This window comes from Wyeomyia smithii, chromosome 3, assembly GCF_029784165.1.
Source record: "Wyeomyia smithii strain HCP4-BCI-WySm-NY-G18 chromosome 3, ASM2978416v1, whole genome shotgun sequence".
Lineage (NCBI taxonomy): Eukaryota > Metazoa > Arthropoda > Insecta > Diptera > Culicidae > Wyeomyia > Wyeomyia smithii.
The window spans coordinates 49,871,160-49,890,321 of NC_073696.1; the positions used below are offsets into that span (position 1 = coordinate 49,871,160).

Sequence of the window (19,162 nt, forward strand, 5' to 3'; positions counted from 1 at the left end):
TTTAGTGCCCAAGTTAATTTTTAGACGGACTTTGAAAAAGTCACTATAAATTTTTATAAACCTTTTAAAGTATTGATTGAAACTTTTTAGAGGTTCAATTAAAGACCGTCTAAAGGCGGCAATGGGCACTGGAAGGTTAATCTGATAACACAAAACATTGTTCCCATGTGAATGCCTTGGGGAGCACCCAATGTTTTGTACGTCATTACAATTATTTACTGGCTGTCAGTTAAAGATAACACAGTGCAACAAAAATTGACTTTTTTCTGCCTTGGCTTCTATACATAATTTTTTTGTGTTTTTTAATGTAAATCTAAATTTTCCCGAGTTTGAACATATTTCAACTTAAGGGGCAACAATGGCGCCATTTTGAACTTTTGAGAAACCGGTAATTTTTGTGGTTTTTTCGACGCCATTTTGTTTTGAGGCCAAATATCAGAATTCTAAGAGTTATCATATCAGCATCTTTTTACCAATCTTTTTACCCATCTTTTGAAAAAAAAAAAAAACAGATCTTAAATCGGACAAAAACTGAGCTCAAACGGTGATTCTACGAAACCGGTTTTGGCATAGTTTTAGTATATTTCACAAAGCAAAATAATATCGATTATTTCTGAGCATTAATGGTAATTCGCTAATATCCTAAAGTGGTAGTCAAGTTATATCTTATTTTAAGTAAGAAAGTCTCAGAAATCGAATGGTAGGAAATTTAGAAAATCTATAACGAGCGTCTTAGCAGAGTGATTGAGATCAATCAAAGAAATAGTTATCGGTTTCCGTTATACTTTATACTAGTATAACGGAAACCGATAACTATTTCTTTGATTGAATGGTAGGTGTCTGATCTACGTAAAATGTCAGCAGATAAACCTATTTTAGTATTGTAGGGGAATTGGGGCAAAATCGACATTTTGCTGACATTTTACGTTGATCAGAAACCTACCATTCGATTTCTGAGACTTTTTTAGTCAAAATAAGATACAATTTGACTACCACTATAAGATATTAGCGAATTACCATTAATACTCAGAAATAATCGATATTATTTTGCATTGTGAAATATACTAAAACTATGCCAAAACCGGTTTCGTAGAATCACCGTTTTGAGCTCAGTTTTTGTCCGATTTAAGATCTGTTTTTTCAAAAGATGTGTAAAAGGATGCTAATATGTGGACAAACTCTTAGAATTTTGATATTTGGTCTTAAAACAAAATGGCGTCGAAAAAACCTCAAAAATTTCCAGTTTCTCAAAAATTCAAAATGGCGCCATTGTTGCCCCTTAAGATGAAATATGTTCAAACTCAGGGAAATTTATTTTCGCATCAAACTTCATCAAAAAATCATACATAAGAGCCAAGGCAAACAAATTGTTGCACTGTGTAATCCAATCCAGCTGAGGATCACAATAAGGCCTGCAGCTGTTTGTGGTAAACGACTCTGCTGCTCATATAAATTCTAAAAATTTTGTATGGACCGTGGACATTACACATACCCCACCCTCTCAAAGCTGTCCACGTGGTATGTGGATGGCCCCAAATTGATCAGTTGGGTTGGTCAGTCGACACCAGCGTTGCAACTAAGTTTTAAATAAAATCTGGCAAAAAACGAAAATAAAAAGTCTGGCAAAAATCTGTCACCAATTGTCAGATAAAATTTCCGACCAAATTGGAAGTGAAGACCTTGCTCTCGCAGAGTGTAGGTAGGTAAAGGCTGACCACGGCCCGTCTCGCAATGATGACCTTTTTGCGAGACGACACGGACGAAATCTGGCAAAAATCTGTCTCATTTTTAAATATCTGGCGCGCAAACAAAAATCTGGCGAAATCCAAATTTATCTGGCATACTGGCAACGTTGGTCGGCACTGTCATTGCAAATATATGAAATAAGATTAAATAATCTTAAAACAGCTCAAAACCACAGGAACCTCATGCGTGAATATAATGTTTCTTTGAAAACATAGATTGAATGCAAATAGGTGGAATATTTCATACTACCCATCCAATGGCTTAATGTTATTGAAATACACAACTGAAGCAAAAGAACATGGCACTGGAAAAGACGATACACCTCCACTGTACTGGCAGGAATGTTGCAACTGCTGCTATTGCATTATTTATGCAACCAATGGGACAGAGACTTTCGTCTTGTGTTCATGCAAAGACTGAATACAAACAAAATAGCAAACTTTTTGCTAAAAAAACTCTTTTTGGTGCGGTTGCAGCGGGGAATAACATTGCTGAGTGGGTCGACGATTCGGTGTTTCCCCCAAAGACGGAGAAAAAGCTCTGATAAGTTTGTGTGTGGGTAGAAAAGACGACGACTGACGATTGAAAAGTTTTCGTTAGCTTTATAGCGTCTAGTGCACCGCGTATGCCGCCCTGAGGAGTATTCAGTTGCTCAATTTCTAGCTTCGTATAGATAATTGATCTTTTCTAGAAAAGATCAAATAATTTTAGGAAGTGGCAAGTGTTTTCTTGTTTCGCCTCCGGAATATGGCGCTTTTTTGGTCGCGGACTTTGGTCTCAATAGGTGCTAGTACTCATAAGATAATTGCGAGCTAGCGCGGAGCTTTCACCGATTATAAAAGCCCTACAGCGAAAAGTTGGTTATGAGTGATTTCAAGTAAACTCGCGACAACACAATTTGAGATTTCAATGAAAATTTGTGAGTTTGGCGACTTAAAAACTGAAAGAGTAGATATCTCTCTGAAAATGGCTATTAGAAGGTTTGAATTTTCATGAAAAAATGATTTTTATCCTTTGCCAGAAAATAATAGTTCAAAAATATAGGATCTGCAAAAATTTTGATCAAGAAATAAAATGTGAAAAATTGCGAGCTACCTAGCTAGACAGCCCATCGGAACCACCAATCATAATTTGTTCGGTTATAAATTTATTGTTCACGTACATACAATTTTTATCCACTCTCTATCTTGGCCCAAGCATTTGGTTCTGAGTCCGATGCCACTTATAGCACAAAAATACCTCTCGTGGAAACATTTCAAAACTAGATATGCGCTCTCCAGTTTGAACCAATTTCGGTACCGCAACTTGTCGGGTTTTGGTCGCAAACATTGTAGTCATCCTGGCGCCGCCATGCGTAAGACAGTTCGGCAGCCAGAAGATAATATACCACGTGGAATGCAGCTCAAGTGGTACCGAATTCCGTCTCGGCTGAAAATCGATATCGTGTGGGTGGGGATGAAAGATGCATTTGTAAAGCGGAATTAGTTGGCGAGAGTGAAGCATCATTACAGGAATGAATTATTATGAGCAAGATTTGTTATTACATTTTATTCGGTCGCGAAACAGCATCCTTAACAATGACGGCAACATTCTAACCCTCAGGAGTAATACAGTTGTTTATGTCTTCCGCAAAATAAGTACAAAATGTATGGTGTTGAATGACTCCATTATATACACTCAGAATAATCAACTCTAGGTCAGCATTACCCGCTTTGCACCAGTAGTTGGCGCTTATTCATGCTTGACTGCTTCCGGTGATATGAACCGTTTTGTCATGAGGTAAACAAAGGAGGAAAAAATGTGTCTGGTAGAAGTGAGTGAAACGCCACAACCGGAACAATACTAGTAAGCACCCACATACTCATGTCATCAGTACGTACTGGACCCAAGAGGAGGTTAAAAAACAAGCACTTGTTTTTAATCCACATGTAGAAGAGCTCTTGCTACAAGCATAGGGACCAAAATTCAATGAAGTGTAGCAGGCAGGATAGCAAATTGTCCCCGACCTTGGAAATTACAGGGAAGCACTATCAAAGCACTGATGCCGGCGTACAAGTTGGCATTTCCTCTTGGCATCTAGGGTTTCAATTTGGTAAACAAGACAGGGTGGCGACAGTGTTGGTCGCCGGAAGCAGAATTGACTAGGAGTAATTCAATCTCGAAAGGAATCACATCGTCTTCGGACTGACGACCGGCAGCAAAATGTACACTTTACTTTGGTTTGGTAAAAGCCGCCTCGGTAAAGAAGAAGCAGGCTGTTTCGGTTGTCCAGGCTGACATCCGACGCTCTTGATGGTGCGATGAATTGATTGTGCAAACGGCAAGGGTGGAAAATTTCCGCAAATCGCTCCAGGATTCGAACGATATCGATTAGATGCTAGATTGAGATAATCTTCGAAATGAGTTGCTATGGTGAACTTACCATTTCCATATGCTGAAACGGAGGGATACGCAAACAATAGTTACTATCCTGTTGTTCGTTATCAAGCTGTTTCTTTGATTATTAATAATTAATATGTTATGAGTCAATATTAAAAAAAATTGCATTAAAAACCCCGAAACGAAAAAAAACACCTTCTGTTAGGTCGTGTTTTTCTTAATTTTATTTTAATAAGAGAAACTTGAAATAAAAACACTATTTCTAAACACTGACCAAGTGTCCTTGACTTTGCGAAACCTAGCGAGTAAAACGACGCTGATGCAATTGAGAGAAAAGAGGATTTTTATTCAACAGCGGAAGCTTGACGAATGTAAAATGATTAACATAAATTATAGCATGTTGGAAACAACGCATCCAACTTGTAACCGTATTTACGATAATGTTATGTAAATTACAATGAATTAGTCCTCGCTGTTGTGTTTTCATCAGGCTGGTACTGTCTCTATGGAATTGCATAGAGAATAATAAAGTTACCTGGAGGTAGAGAGAAAGAGAGAGAGAGCTTGTGCAGATTGGAAGAAACATCTGTCCACGTTTTATTTTTACACTAATCAGATCCTGAAATGCAGTAGTCAGCATCATTCCATCAAATAACTTATTGTTGATGCTAATTTTCAACTAATGAATTAGCGGTTTACCAGTCATCATTTAAAAAAAATGCATTTTCTGAGCAAAACGTAATTTCAAAAAAAAAAAATGTTTATTATTGTTCTTTGATTTTCAAATGAAGAATAAAAAACTGCTCGAAATGTCTTGAATGACAGTATGAGCGAAATGTCATTTAAGACATTGTATGCAGTTTTTTATTATTCATTTAAACATCGAAGAATAACGATAAACATTTATGAAAAGGACGTTTACACTTTTTCAGCTGATACAAAAAATCAGAAAACCTTGTGAAACTTTAAGACTTAATTGTCGCTTAATATTATCTTGAACGGTAACCATTAATACACTAAATTTGTAGTGGAATGCAGAGGAAAATACAGCAAAGTCTTTTTTACACGGGGGATGCGTTCCAAATTTTTTATGGGATCGCGTAAAATATGTAAGACTTTTTTGAGTTGCGAATATAACGAAGAAAACCGTTTTAAAATATTTGAACCTCGTTTGAATATGATAGTGGTCAATCTAGACACCAACATTCAACATTTTAAATTTTCGGATTTACACCAAAAATTGTGATTTTTTTTTGAAAACGGATATATAATTACCTTTGGCCTGAAACGGAAAACGTGAGTCGACGTCTTCTACCGTTTTTGAGTAATTAAGAAAAGCAATCCGCGCGCGTGAAGAAAAACCGTGTAAAAATGACCTTACTTACAAAAATGGTGTGCATCACTTCAGCCTTTTTTTGTTTGTGAATGTTTTGTTCCATTATCGTTAAACATTAAATGAATTTAAAATAAATTGCTCATAAAAAAAATTTCACGTTTTTGTTTTGAAAGCTCAATGAAATTTACACCTTTGAGTTTGTTCACAAGAAAAATTCTTTGTGATGTTTTGCGCACTTTTCGTTTGATTTGATGTAGTTGTGTTCATCACAAAGTATTGGAGTACGCTGCATTGAATTAAATTTGAGTCTTGAAACAATTATGTCATTTTTCATCATTTCGCGAGCTAACGTAACAAGACAAATCAATGACTAAATAATTCTCCAATATTCAAGAAATTATTAAAAATAATTTTTAAATTCAAACAATGTTCAATTTAAATTAAATTCAATAAATATCCAATTCAAAATCAATTTCAATCCAACAAAAATTAATTTTGAAACCAAATTCAATCCGAATCCAATCTAAATCCAATAACAATATCGCACGCTAGCCTGGGGGGCTAATGCGGTCTCGATCAACTAGATTAGTTGAGAGAATTCGTTATCGATATTGTTTCCGGCACATTTTGCATGTTGTAGGATAAAGTACAACGATACACCATGCCCCAGTGCTGAGTTGAGAAAATTTCCAGCTCGAAAAGTTCCTCGACCTTATCGGGAATCGAACCCGATATCACAGCCGTGTGGGAGAGCTAGCCGACCGACATCGCTAACCACAGAACCACGAGGACCACTAAACCAATCTAAATCCAATCCAAAACTAATCCAAATGCAATCCAAATCCAATCCAAAACCAATCTGAATCCAATCCAACTCCTATCCAAATCCAATCCAAATCCAATCCAAATCTAATCCAAACCCAATCCAAATCCAATCCAAATCCGATCCAAATCCAATCCAAATCCAATCCAAATCCAATTCAAATCCAATCCAAATCCAATCCAAATCCAATCCAAATCCAATCCAAATGCAATTCCAAATCCAATCCAAATCCAATCCAAATCCAATCCAAATCCATTCCAAATCCAATCTAAATCCAATCCAAATCCAATCCAAATCCAATCCAAATCCAATACAAATCCAATACAAATCCAATCCACATCCAATCCAAATCCAATCGAAATCCAATCCAAATCCAATCCAAATCAAATCCAAATCCAATCCAAATCCAATCCAAATCCAATCCAAATCCAATCCAAATCCAATCCAAATCCAATCCAAATCCAATCCAAATCCAATCCAAATCCAATCCAAATCCAATCCAAATCCAATCCAAATCCAATCCAAATCCAATCCAAATCCAATCCAAATCCAATCCAAATCCAATCCAAATCCTATCCAAATCCAATCCAAATCCAATCCAAATCCAATCCAAATCCAATCAAAATCCAATCCAAATCCAATCCAATCCAAATCCAATCCAAATCCAATCCAAATCCAATCCAAATCCAATCCAAATCCAATCCAAATCCAATCCAAATCCAATTCAAATCCAATCCAAATCCAATTCAAATCCAATCCAAATCTAATCCAAATCCAATCCAAATCCAATCCAAATCCAATCCAAATCCAATCCAAATCCAATCCAAATCCAATCCAAATCCAATCCGGATCCAATTCAAATCTAATCCAAATCCAATCCAAATCCAACCCAAATCCAATCCAAATCCAATCCAAATCCAAATCCAAATCCAATCCAAATCCAATCCAAATCCAATCCAAATCAAATCCAAATCCAATCCAAATCCAATCCAAATCCAATCCAAATCCAATCCAAATCCAATCCAAATCCAATCCAAATCCAATCCAAATCCAATCCAACTCCTATCCAAATCCAATCCAAATCTAATCCAAATATAATCCAAACCCAATCCAAATCAAATCCAAATTCAATCCAAATCCAAATCCAATCCAAATCTAATCCAAATCCAATCCCAATCCTATCCAAATCCAATCCAAATCCAATCCAAATCCAATCCAAATCCAATCCAAATCCAATCCAAATTCAATCCAAATCCAATCCAAATCCAATCCAAGTCCGATCCAAATCCAATCTAAATCCAATCCAACTCCAATCTAAATCCAATCCAAATCCAATCTAAATCCAATCCAAATCCAATCCAAATCCAATCCAAATCCAATCCGAATCCAATCCAAATCCAATCCAAATCCAATCCAAATCCAATCCAATCCAAATCCAATCCAAATCGAATCCAAATCCAATCCAAATCCAATCCAAATCCAATCCAAATCCAATCCAAACCCAATCAAAATCCAATCCAAATCCAATCCAAATCCAATCCAAATCCAATCCAAATCCAATCCAAATCCAATCCAAATCCAATCCAAGTCCGATTCAAATCCAATCCAAATCCAATCCAACTCCAATCCAAATCCAATCCAAATCCAATCTAAATCCAATCCAAATCCAATCCAAATCCAATCCAAATCCAATCCGAATCCAATCCAAATCCAATCCAAATCCAATCCAAATCGAATCCAATCCAAATACAATCCAAATCCAATCCAAATTCAATCCAAATCCAATCCAAATCCAATCCAAATCCAAATCCAATCCAAATCCAATCTAAATCCAATCCAAATCCAATCCAAATCCAATCTAAATCCAATCCAAATCCAATCCAAATTCAATCCAAATCCAATCCAATCCAAATCCAATTTAATCCAATCCAAATCCAATCCAAATCCAATCCAAATCCAATACAAATCCAATCCAAATCCAATCCAAATCCAATGCAAATCCAATCCAAATCCAATCCAAAACCAATCCAAAACCAATCCAAATCCAATCCAAATCTAATCCAAATCTAATCCAAATCCAATCCAAATCCAATCCAAATTCAATCCAAATCTAATCCAAATCCAATCCAAATCCAATCCAAATCCAATCCAAATCCAATCCAAATCCAATCGAAATCCAATCGAAATCCAATCCAAATCCAATCCAAATCCAATCCAAATCCAATCCAAATCCAGTCCAAATCCAATCCAAATCCAATCCAAATCCAATCCAAATCCAATCCAAATCCAATCCAAATCCAATCCAAATCTAATCCAAATCCAATCCAAATCCAATCCAAATCCAATCCAAATCCAATCCAAATCCAATCGAAATCCAATCGAAATCCAATCCAAATATAATCCAAATCCAATCCAAATCCAGTCCAAATCCAATCCAAATCCAATCTAAATCCAATCCAAATCCAATCCAAATACAATCCAATCCAAATTCAATCCAAATCCAATCCAATCCAAATCCAATTTAATCCAATCCAAATCCAATCCAAATCCAATCCAAATCTAATCCAAATCCAATCCACATCCAATCAAAATCCAATCCAAACCCAATCCAAATCCAATCCAAATCCAATCCAAATCCAAATCCAAACCAAATCCAATCCAAATCAAATCCAAATTCAATCCAAATCCAATCCAAATCCAATCCAAATCCAATCGAAATCCATTCGAAATCCAATCCAAATCCAATCCAAATCGAATCCAAATCCAGTCCAAATCCAATCCAAATTCAATCCAAATCCAATCCAAATCAAATCCAAATCCAAATCCAATCCAAATCCAATCTAAATCCAATCCAAATCCAATCCAAATCCAATCCAAATCCAATCCAAATCCAATCCAAATTCAATCCAAATCCAATCCAAATCCAATCCAAATCCAATCTAAATTCAATCCTAATCCAATCCAAATCCAATCCAAAACCAATCCAAATTCAATCCAAATCCGCTCCAAATCCGCTCCAATCCAATCCGAATCGAAATCCAATCCAAATACAAATCCAATCCAAATCTAATCCAAATCCAATCCAAATCCAATCCAAATCCAATCCAAATCCAAATCCAATCCAAATCTAATCCAAATCAAATCCAAATCCAATCCAAATTTAAACCAAATTTAAACCAAATCTATTCCAAATCCAAATCAAATCCAAATCCAATCCAAATCAAATCCAAAACCAATCCAAATCCAACTTAAATCTAATCCAAATCTAATCCAAATCCAATCCAAACGCAATCCAAATCCAATCCAAATCCAATCCAAATCCAATCCAAATCCAAATCCAAATCCAATCCAAATCGAATCCAAATCCAATCCAAATCCAATCCAAATCCAATCCAAATCCAAATCCAAATCCAATTTCAATCCAAATACAATTCAAATCCACTCCAAATCCAATCCAAATCAAATCCAAAGTCAATCCAAATCCAACTTAAATCCAATTCAAATCCAATCCAAATTCAATCACAGTACAATCCAAATCCATTCCAAATCCAATCCAAACCCAATCCAAATCCAATCCAAATCCAATCCAAATCGAATCTAAAACCGATCCAAATCCAATCCAAATCCAATCCAAAACCAATCCAAATCCTATCCAAATCCTATCCAAATCGAATCTAAAACCGATCCAAATCCAATCCAAATACAATTCAAATCCACTCCAAATCCAATCCAAATCAAATCCAAAACCAATCCAAATCCAACTTAAATCCAATCCAAACCCAATCCAAATCCAATCACAATCCAATCCAAATCCAATCCAAATCCAATCCAAATCGAACTCAAATCCAATCCAAATCCAATCCAAATCCAATCCAAATCCAATTCAAATCCAATCCAAATCCAATCCAAATCCAATCCAAACCAAATCCAAATCCAATCCAAATCCAATCCAAATCCAATCGAAATCCAATCCAAATCTTATCCAGATCAAATTCACATCCAATCCCGATGCAATTCAAATCCAGTCCGAATCCAGTCCAAATGCAATGCAAATCATGTAATTCTACTATACAGGTTTTGCACAAATTTGCATAACTTAACTCCAAATTCATTTGGTGCCCCACAAGTCATGCGATCAATTTGCATTGTTGTTCAAGTTTTAAAATTGTTCAGAAACTGTATGGGTCGTACGAAGTGTCCATGCCGCTTGATTTCTCGGATTCGGCTCGAATTTGGAGAATCATTCATCTTGGTTCACTTTGAAAAAATCCTAATTTTGATGTCGTTTGGAATGTGGTATCCCCCTCTTTGTTGCATAATAACGTGCTTTTTTGTACTTTTTACTTTTAACAAAGAGTGGTAACATAAAGCCATATTAAAATTATCAACACACACGCAAAACTAATTGAAAAAGTAAGTAAAACGTTGTTACGTATGTTTTTTTTTATATTTTAATTTCATAGTTGTGCTTTCCGTTGTGACGAGAAAACTGGAAATAAATACATATTTTAAATTTGATATTACCTTAGCAAACAATATTTAACAAAATAGCGGCGAAGGTGCAGTGATGAGAGAAAAAGAAAAAGGGAAAAAAGGAAGATCGATAAGTCCTTAACTTTAAATTGGAAAAAATATTTTTTGAGAGATAATTGGGAGAAAAATGACAACACAGCTGCAACCTAATGATTTTTGGTTTCCTTGACAGGCAGAAAGCCCTCAAAATCTTTTTTTTGTGATGTTCTTTGTGTTAGAAGGTAAACATACATTTTCCAATAAAGATGATTGTTTGATATTCTTTGTTTGAGAAATTTTTTTTTGTGAAAACTGGGGCACAAAAATAGTGTATCTGGAAACACTTCCGGCAAAAACTTATACCTATGTTTTCTGAATTCCTCGGTTTATTTTTTGAAAGAAATTGATCAATACCTTCCGGACATCCTCTGTCTAAAAAAGAAAAAAGAGATTGTAAACAAAAAACGCATTATTTTGCAACAAAGAGGGTGTCTCACAGAGCGGGGAATATTCCAATCGACACCAAAATTGGAACTTTTGATAAAGTGAACCTAGATGAATAATTCCCCCAAATTTAAGCCGAATCTGCGCACTTCGTATCGTGTGGATTCTGATACATCTTAAAACATTTCATCAATATTTATTTCCTAAAATTAAGTTCTAATTAAGATCGTCGTATCATAAAACTGCTACTCATTTTTCTTTCCTATGACATATTTAGCATTATAGCGGACTATCAATTCTTTTTCGATAATCCTTTTCAACTGGATCCTTTTACATCTGCAACGTTACATTGTTCTCGCAATAAAAACTAACTGCCAGTACGACGTATCGTAAAGATGATCAGATAATAGCGTTTCTTTATTAGTTGCCAAATGCTATTACCGAGTCCAAATTTTACCGATTGGTGTAGGGATATCATTTTGTAGTTGGTACTATCGAAAGAAAAATGGTTCAACATTGCGCGCAAAATCTCATTCAATTTCGCATTCTGCGATTTTGTTTTTGGCTATCTTACTTTTGCTTCATGCATTTTATCTCTAGCAACCCTTACTTACTCTCCTTTTATTTTATTCCCCAGTTGTTTCAGATTAACAACCCCATCTCCGCGCGGGTGGCGTAGCGTAGAACAACCATTGGGCGATGATATCCCGGTGGCGCGTGGAAGGAAAAACAACTGACGAACACACGATACGGGCCATTTGCCAAGTCGACAATCGTGCAGCCAGTTGCAGACAGTCCGGAGCCCGCATCATTCATCTGGTTCCGAAAACTGAATTGTAACAACCTTGACCCATTTCCGGGTACACTGTGTGACACAAGTTTTTACAAATGCAAGAAACAATTCGCAGTGCAAATTTGTCGCTGTGTTTTTACTAGTGAGCCGGAAAGTGAGGAAAAGCGAACCGTAGAAATTAAAATTCAGCAATTTGCTGCTAGTGGGTGCTGCTGGAAAAGCTACTGCTGATTTCGGGCGGTTGACAGTTTTGCGAAACCTTTGCGTCAAAATTCCGGATCAGTGCGAATCGAACCGTTCAATCGTGTGGCAGTGGGCGTGAGTGGGTGTAAAGTGAAAAATCAGAACGGGAAAATTGGAGTGATATAGGGAAGAGATTTGTGTTTTTTTTCTGCTTCTTGTTTCAAGAGTGAGTGAGCGGAGAATTTGCTTAAGGGGATGCTCAAGTGGTCGCCCGGCAGGGCGCTTGTGTGTTTCGTACAAGTGTTTGTTAGGGTTGGGATGGAAAATGGAAGAATGAAAAACAAATATCTGGGTGGGTCTGGAAGCCGCTGGTTGTCTGCGCTGAACAGTGCAATGTGCTTTTTCTAATCTCGGAGCTGATTGATGAAATGATCCGATATGTGGACCTACATGATGGCGGCGGCCCGAGGTGACCGGGCAATGTCATCCATCTCGCAGCGTCATCAGAGCAGTCGGAATGATTTCGATTCACCCAGGTTGGTAGCTAGTATTGTTGGTTAGTTTTTAGTAGGAGTTTCGGTTTGATTTGAATTTTAATCGGAAGCTTATCTATAGCAATCGAAATACTCCTGTTGTTTCCAAACATACATTGATGTCTAGTCTTAAACTAGGTCGTAAATTAAAAAACTATAATCGATACTAATGCAAGTTGAACATCAATCCAGAAGTTTTATCAATTTGAAGTAATTTTTGTTATTAATTGAAGTATTAATTTACGGGCCACAACTTATCAGCAATGGAATTCTTTATAAAAACCTCCATACCAAAGTTCTCCGCAAAATCAACTGTGTTACATTTAATGTAAAATAGAGATAGTAAAAGTCCCATTGAAATAGATTCAAGGAAAGCAATACAAAAAATGTAACAAAATATTCCTAAATCTGAACGAAATGAGCAATTAGGTAAATATCGAAACCGAATAAAAACGAACATACGTCAGACGACTACTACTTGAGAAACAAGATTGACGAATAATGTAATGTTCATTTTCTGGATTTCAGGAATGTTCTCAAGTATTTTTGGTTGATTCGTAGTACCTAGTTTGCTATATCCGTTTTAAGAGGATTTTTTTTTTATATATTCATACGAATTAATGTTTTCTTCTGTTTCAGTGTACTTAAGAGGTATTTTTAGCCTTTTTTGGGTAAATTGTAGTGGTTTCAGTTATTTCAGGGTGTTTTTTTCCCTTTGGTTTTTCTCGCTTTTACACTGGTGGAAATAATAATAACGCCACCTCCAATATAATTTTTTTAAAACATTTTGAAACAAGAATATTTAGTTGTTGGATTTCTATAATCTAAGTATGATTGCCAGTTTTTTGCGCCAGTTGATTATTCGAATAAGAGGTCTATATATAATAGGGTGGGGAATCGTTATATGAAAAAAACGAAACTTGACAGCAGAAAGCCAGAGCCAAGTTTTTTTCGTTCTATTTGGAGCCCCAAACAATCCTACATGCTCATTTTTTGTTACTCTAAAGTGAGTTAGATGTCACCCACTTTTGAAAAAAGTGGAGGTACCCTAATTAGGGTACTTTTACGGTTACTCACTTCTGAGTAAGGGCGTCATACGTCAAAAACTGAGTAGAATCTACTCTGTTCATGCAAACCAGAAATTAACGAAAATGAGTACAAGTTACCCAGTTTGCCTAAATACGGAAATTTAATGATTTCTGTTTTTTGTAAATCTGACTCAATAAATAAAATAAATTCAGAACAATCAAAAACACAGATTTATTTTTCATCGAAACATTAGAAAATTTACTAAATCATTCCCGTGTCTTCATTGAATGCGGCACCCAACCGGTTGACAGTTGCCCGTGAACTGTGACTTACTTTTTTGTGCCAGATAATCCGTCATCATTCGTCACCTTATCTGCGAAGGATTTAAATTGCATCGATTGTTGAGCACTGTACATCAATACAAATGTTTCCGGCATCGTAGAACATACAACATGCGGTTGTTCATTTTGAAGAGATCTTTAAGGTGTTTTCAAATCCTCTGCAATACTGATGTTGGGCTGAAATTATTAATTGATTAAGAAATTATCGATTTGATGACAGATCAGATACTTACTGCTAGCCAACGAATAAAAAGCGACACCAATTGTTCTTCGGAAACCGATAATATTGCTGTTGAAAACTTTTGACATATACATATACTCAGGGGTGAGTAAACATCATGGATAATAACTCAAAACTGAGTAAACATGGTAATTATGAAAATTTGGGTTAATGTTACTCAATTGTCCAGTACTCGATTACTCACTTTTTGACATTTTGCATAAGAATACCAAACTGAGTAGATCCTAATCAGATTAGAGTTAAAATAAAGCAGCGTGTAGATTTATCGGAAGTCGATTGGTTTAGTCTCCGCTTGGCGCATTGTATTTCAAATTTATATGAAGATTTGTATGGAAAAACCAACGTTTTTGCATTTTCCATTCTAAAGAGCTCAAAGTGGCTCAAACCATAGATTTTCTGACTTCAAATGGTAGGTTTTTTGATGACTAACAACTTGGCCGAAGACATGAAAAAGCAAGGGTGTCCCAAAAAATTTGTTTGCTTGATCCAGCTGAGTGTATAAACTCGTTACGACAGGTTATTTCTGATTGGAATCCTGCTGACGCCGGTACATTGGTAATGTTGGCAGAAAACAAGATTTTCTGCATTTAAATCGACATACTCAACTTTGAACAGCTATAGCTCTTCTTAGGAACATCCTAGCTCTTCAGTGTCTTCTGCAAAGTTGTTAGGCATCTAAAATACTATACTTTTACATAATGTAGTGCATTATTAGATCACTATTGAGCTCTCTAGAAAGGTAAATGCAAAAAAGTAGGTTTTTCCATATAAATTTTCATACAAATTTGAAATGCAATGCGCCAAGCGGAGACATAACTAATCGACTTCCGGTAAGTTTGGAGTTGTTTGAGGTCACAAAGGGAACCAAAAAAGTTTGGTTCTGGAAAATCGATCACTTTTCCCCACCCTAATATATAACATGTTGGATCATATCATTAATTTAAGGTGGAAATCAATATAACACCATTTTTGAAAAAAAAAACAAACTTTTCTAAACAAATAATCCTCGATGAAACTCAAAAGCAAATATGATTAGTACACACTTAAAATTTATTGCCGGGTCTGGGTAATTCATTGCCGAGAACGGCACCACTTAGTGCTCAGTTAACTGTCACATTTTTTCGTGAATCTCGGTTCACCTAACTGAAATTTCGGCTCGGTAATATATTGTACCGAAATTTCAGTTAGGTTGAACCGAGATTCACGAAAAATGTGACAGCTGTCATTTTTTTCCAACCGAGCACTCAGTGGTGCCGTTCTCGGCAATAAATTACCGAGACCCGGCAAAAAAAAATTAAGTGTGTAATGTGTTTATACTGTATAAAATCTTGCAGCCGCGTTGGTATAGAATGAATAAGACATTTTAGCGTATTTGGAGTAATTTTAACCTACTCGTGGATGATAGCTTTTTCAGCAGTTTAGTTATTTTGAACTTTTGCCCTGTGCAAATGTATTTGCTGAAAAATTCCGCATTCATTCTTGAAAGGATTCAAGCCCGAACTACACGATGGCCAATCCATCAAGGGAAGATTATGGGCCTTTAAAACTTTTTGGTTCTACAGGCTGTCTGAAATGAAGTTATATACACACTTAAAAATTTTAGCCGAATCTCGGTAATTTTTTGCCGAGAACGGCACCACTGAGTGCTCAGTAATGATCTTGGTAAAAGCATAATTACCGAGACACTCGGTTTGAAACGAAAATGACAGCTGTTGCATTTTTTCGTAAATCTCGGTTTTACCTAACTGAAGTTTCGGCATGAAATATCCAAAATCTCGGTATTTAATGTAAACATTCAGATGAGATCCAACCGAAATTCAGCAAAGTTTGATAGATCTTGGTAGTCGCAAACTGATTATTCGGTATCATAGCAACCGTAATCTCGGCGAAATGTAAAAAGTACCGTATAAAACCAGCCGAGATTTCAGAAATATTTTTTGCTCATAAATGATTGTTGGGATAAACGAAGAGCAGATTTCAATTTTTTTACGCATTCCCGCATAATCAATAACCATAAAACGTGCCTAACAACTAGTTCGGGTTATAGTCCCAACTGTATGGGGTATCGTTAAACCATATGGATTATCATCCGTTTATGGTTATTGATTATGCGGGCTGCTTATTCCAATGTTACTTCAACAAAGTTGAAAAAAAATAACAAAACTTAGACTATTTATATGGGCACTTATTTAACTAATTAAGATTAATCCTTATACTAATAACAATGAAATTTAATCGAAAACAAAACAAGGAAAATTTAATGTTAAAACGTTTATCAATTTAATTGACTGAGAATCTTATTGCCAGTTGTACTCAGGGAACCGATTTTGAAGCAGTATGCGTAGAAGAAAGAATAGAAAAGCTTATCAGATGGGCGACATTTTACGTTGCATACAACAAATGTTTGCAGCAACAGAACGAAAGCATTTAGAAGATCCGACCCCACAGGCCAACGTCCAACGTCAAATGACGCTGCCAATACAACGATGATTAGAAAATCGGGCTGTGGTAGTTCCATTCCCTGCTGTAAAAAAGAAGAAATATATACTAAATTTATCGGCATTGCATTCTTTTTTCACCACACGTATTTTTTGCACTATTCTTCGCGGCGCGTTCAATATTTTCAAAGCAATGAAAATGGCGGGTGACAGCTACAAAACCGGGTCTCGGAACAGAACGAACAGAAAAACCAAATTTCGGTATGTCACATAACCGATCTCGCAAAAAATCTCGTTGGCACTCGGTAAACTCTTTTGCTGAAATTTCGATAAAATAAGCAAACCACTGAAATTTCGGTATACAGTGATGCTGAATCATGGTTTTTATTATTTTTTTGCTGAATTCTAGGTAAAATTAAGTTGAACCGTGGTGGCTCGGTAATATGCATTACCGAGGTTGAGAATCATTTTTAAGTGTGTAGCTTGATATCGAAAGCGAATCGACAATTAGGATTTATTACTAAAATTTTCCGTGATTTCTGAGATCCTCACTGTATGAAAGCGTTCTACTGTTCACTGGTACGACCATTACTCGAAAACTGCAGCATGAGAGAAGAGTTTTTTCTTCATATGTGGCCCTGTGTCATCTCCTGAAATATTTCCAACAAGGAACCTATCACCCTGTATATTGCTGAAAAATAACATTTTCGTTCATAACTTTTTCGTGGAAGAAATCAAAACTTTTTTTTATAATAGGAGGAGAAGATGAATTAATTATTTACTAATATTTATTCAGAATTTATATTTTGTGTTCTGCCACAAACGGTGACATACCAACACTATTACATATATTTTAATTTTGATTTCATGAAAAGATTGTAATTGCTTCCGCAGTTAAGCGAATATAATTGCAGGAAAGTTGTTAACCTACTTGTCAAAAAAATGAATTTTAAATTAAACCTTAAACTAATCTTACACCTATGCTACTGACTATAAAGTGAGCTAATCGTTGTAATTGAGGATTGCAACGATTTTTATCGGAACTCAAAGAAATCAAAACTTCTTTTAGTCATACGCAGTACGTTTTGGAATTCTTCTGGTTTATATAAAGCATATTGAGTTTTTTCAGTGTTACTAATGCCTTCGTCTTGTCTCCAGAAACGTCGTAGAGAATAAATTTTTTCATCACTGGAAACCTGTATAGACCATTTTTCATCCCAGAATTGGTATTTCGCAAAGAAATTCAATTCTGTTCGTTTGTATGTCAGTAAAGTAGTCGTGGTATAGCAACTGCTTTCCTGTATGAAAAGTTCGTATCGTATTTTTAAACTTTTTGGATACGACGACTGGCGAATAGAATGGTTGTTTCTGCTTTTATTTCAGCTGATGAAAGCTTGGTTTCAACAGCAAGTCGCTAGACTGTCGTTGGTTAAGCATGGATGTTCGCTAGGACAAGCACCAAGCCAGACATAATTTTATACGACATTCCTACTACTATTAATTCTACGAGCAACCTCGGGGATAGAAACCCTTATTGAAATTTGCAATTACACTGAGCAGAAAACTATGGATGGTGGCGCTATAAATACTTCCACCAGCGTAATAACGTTTCAGTTAAAGAATACACTTTTTTCATTTTGTTGAACAGTGTTATTGTTTAAGTTTGCTAAATCGGTTTTCGAATCTGAAGATAAGTGCTGAGAGAAAAAAAAGATGCTGAACAAATGTTCGTATTTCACCTTACACATTTCGAGTATTTCGTCTCAATACACAGGTGGCGTGTTTTTAAAATTAATACCAACTACTTGAACCCCCCTACATTCAAAGACTTTTCGTTTACGTGCGGCAGAGCAAAACGCATCCCCAAAAATGGAGAACAGAGCGATGAATTTTCTTCTGGATGTAGGAACAAATCTTCTTCGCCTTCCCTTGTACCTTCCTTTGTACCCAGTCCAGTACCGAAGTTCCCAGAGATGAAGTTTACCCAGATGCCGCTAGCGGTCCCTACGTTGTTTTTTTCGGCCCATAAAAAAGCCAATAAATACTATCCAAATTGACAGAGACTTGGCAAAACAGTTTTCGGGCGTAACCGAAATTACAAAGGTTACACCGAACAAAATACAAGTTATCGTTAGTAGCGTAGAGCAAGCAAACTCAATTGCTAGCTACAAGCTCTTCACGAGAGAGTACCGTGTGTACATCCCTGCCAAGGATGTATAAATCGACGGTGTGGTTACCGAGGGAAATCTCACTGTCGATAACATTTGCGTTATGGGGTAGGCTGTTTCAAGAATCCAATTATGCAAAATGTAAAGATACTGGAATGCAAGCAAGTGCATTCAGTATCCATCGAAGAAGAAAAGA

The 19,162-nt window shown here is 36.1% G+C and overlaps 1 protein-coding gene and 1 long non-coding RNA gene across 4 annotated transcripts in view; one reads left to right on the forward strand and one right to left on the reverse strand.

Annotated features, from left to right (window-relative positions):
• The window catches only part of LOC129731536 (cyclic nucleotide-gated cation channel subunit A), a 295,263-nt gene that overhangs the window by 80,641 nt on the left and 195,460 nt on the right, over nt 1-19,162 (forward strand). For all 3 annotated transcript variants that reach the window (XM_055691617.1, XM_055691619.1, XM_055691618.1), the window contains exon 2: nt 11,878-12,752. In XM_055691617.1, the coding sequence (XP_055547592.1) occupies nt 12,655-12,752 (98 nt within the window). In that variant the 5' untranslated portion in view covers nt 11,878-12,654. The remainder of the gene's footprint in view (nt 1-11,877; nt 12,753-19,162) is intronic.
• LOC129731546 (uncharacterized) lies at nt 14,212-14,635 on the reverse strand. Its single transcript, XR_008729037.1, has 3 exons — nt 14,545-14,635; nt 14,353-14,475; nt 14,212-14,296 (listed from the first exon to the last, which is right to left on the reverse strand). It is a non-coding gene; the product is annotated as an uncharacterized LOC129731546 (long non-coding RNA).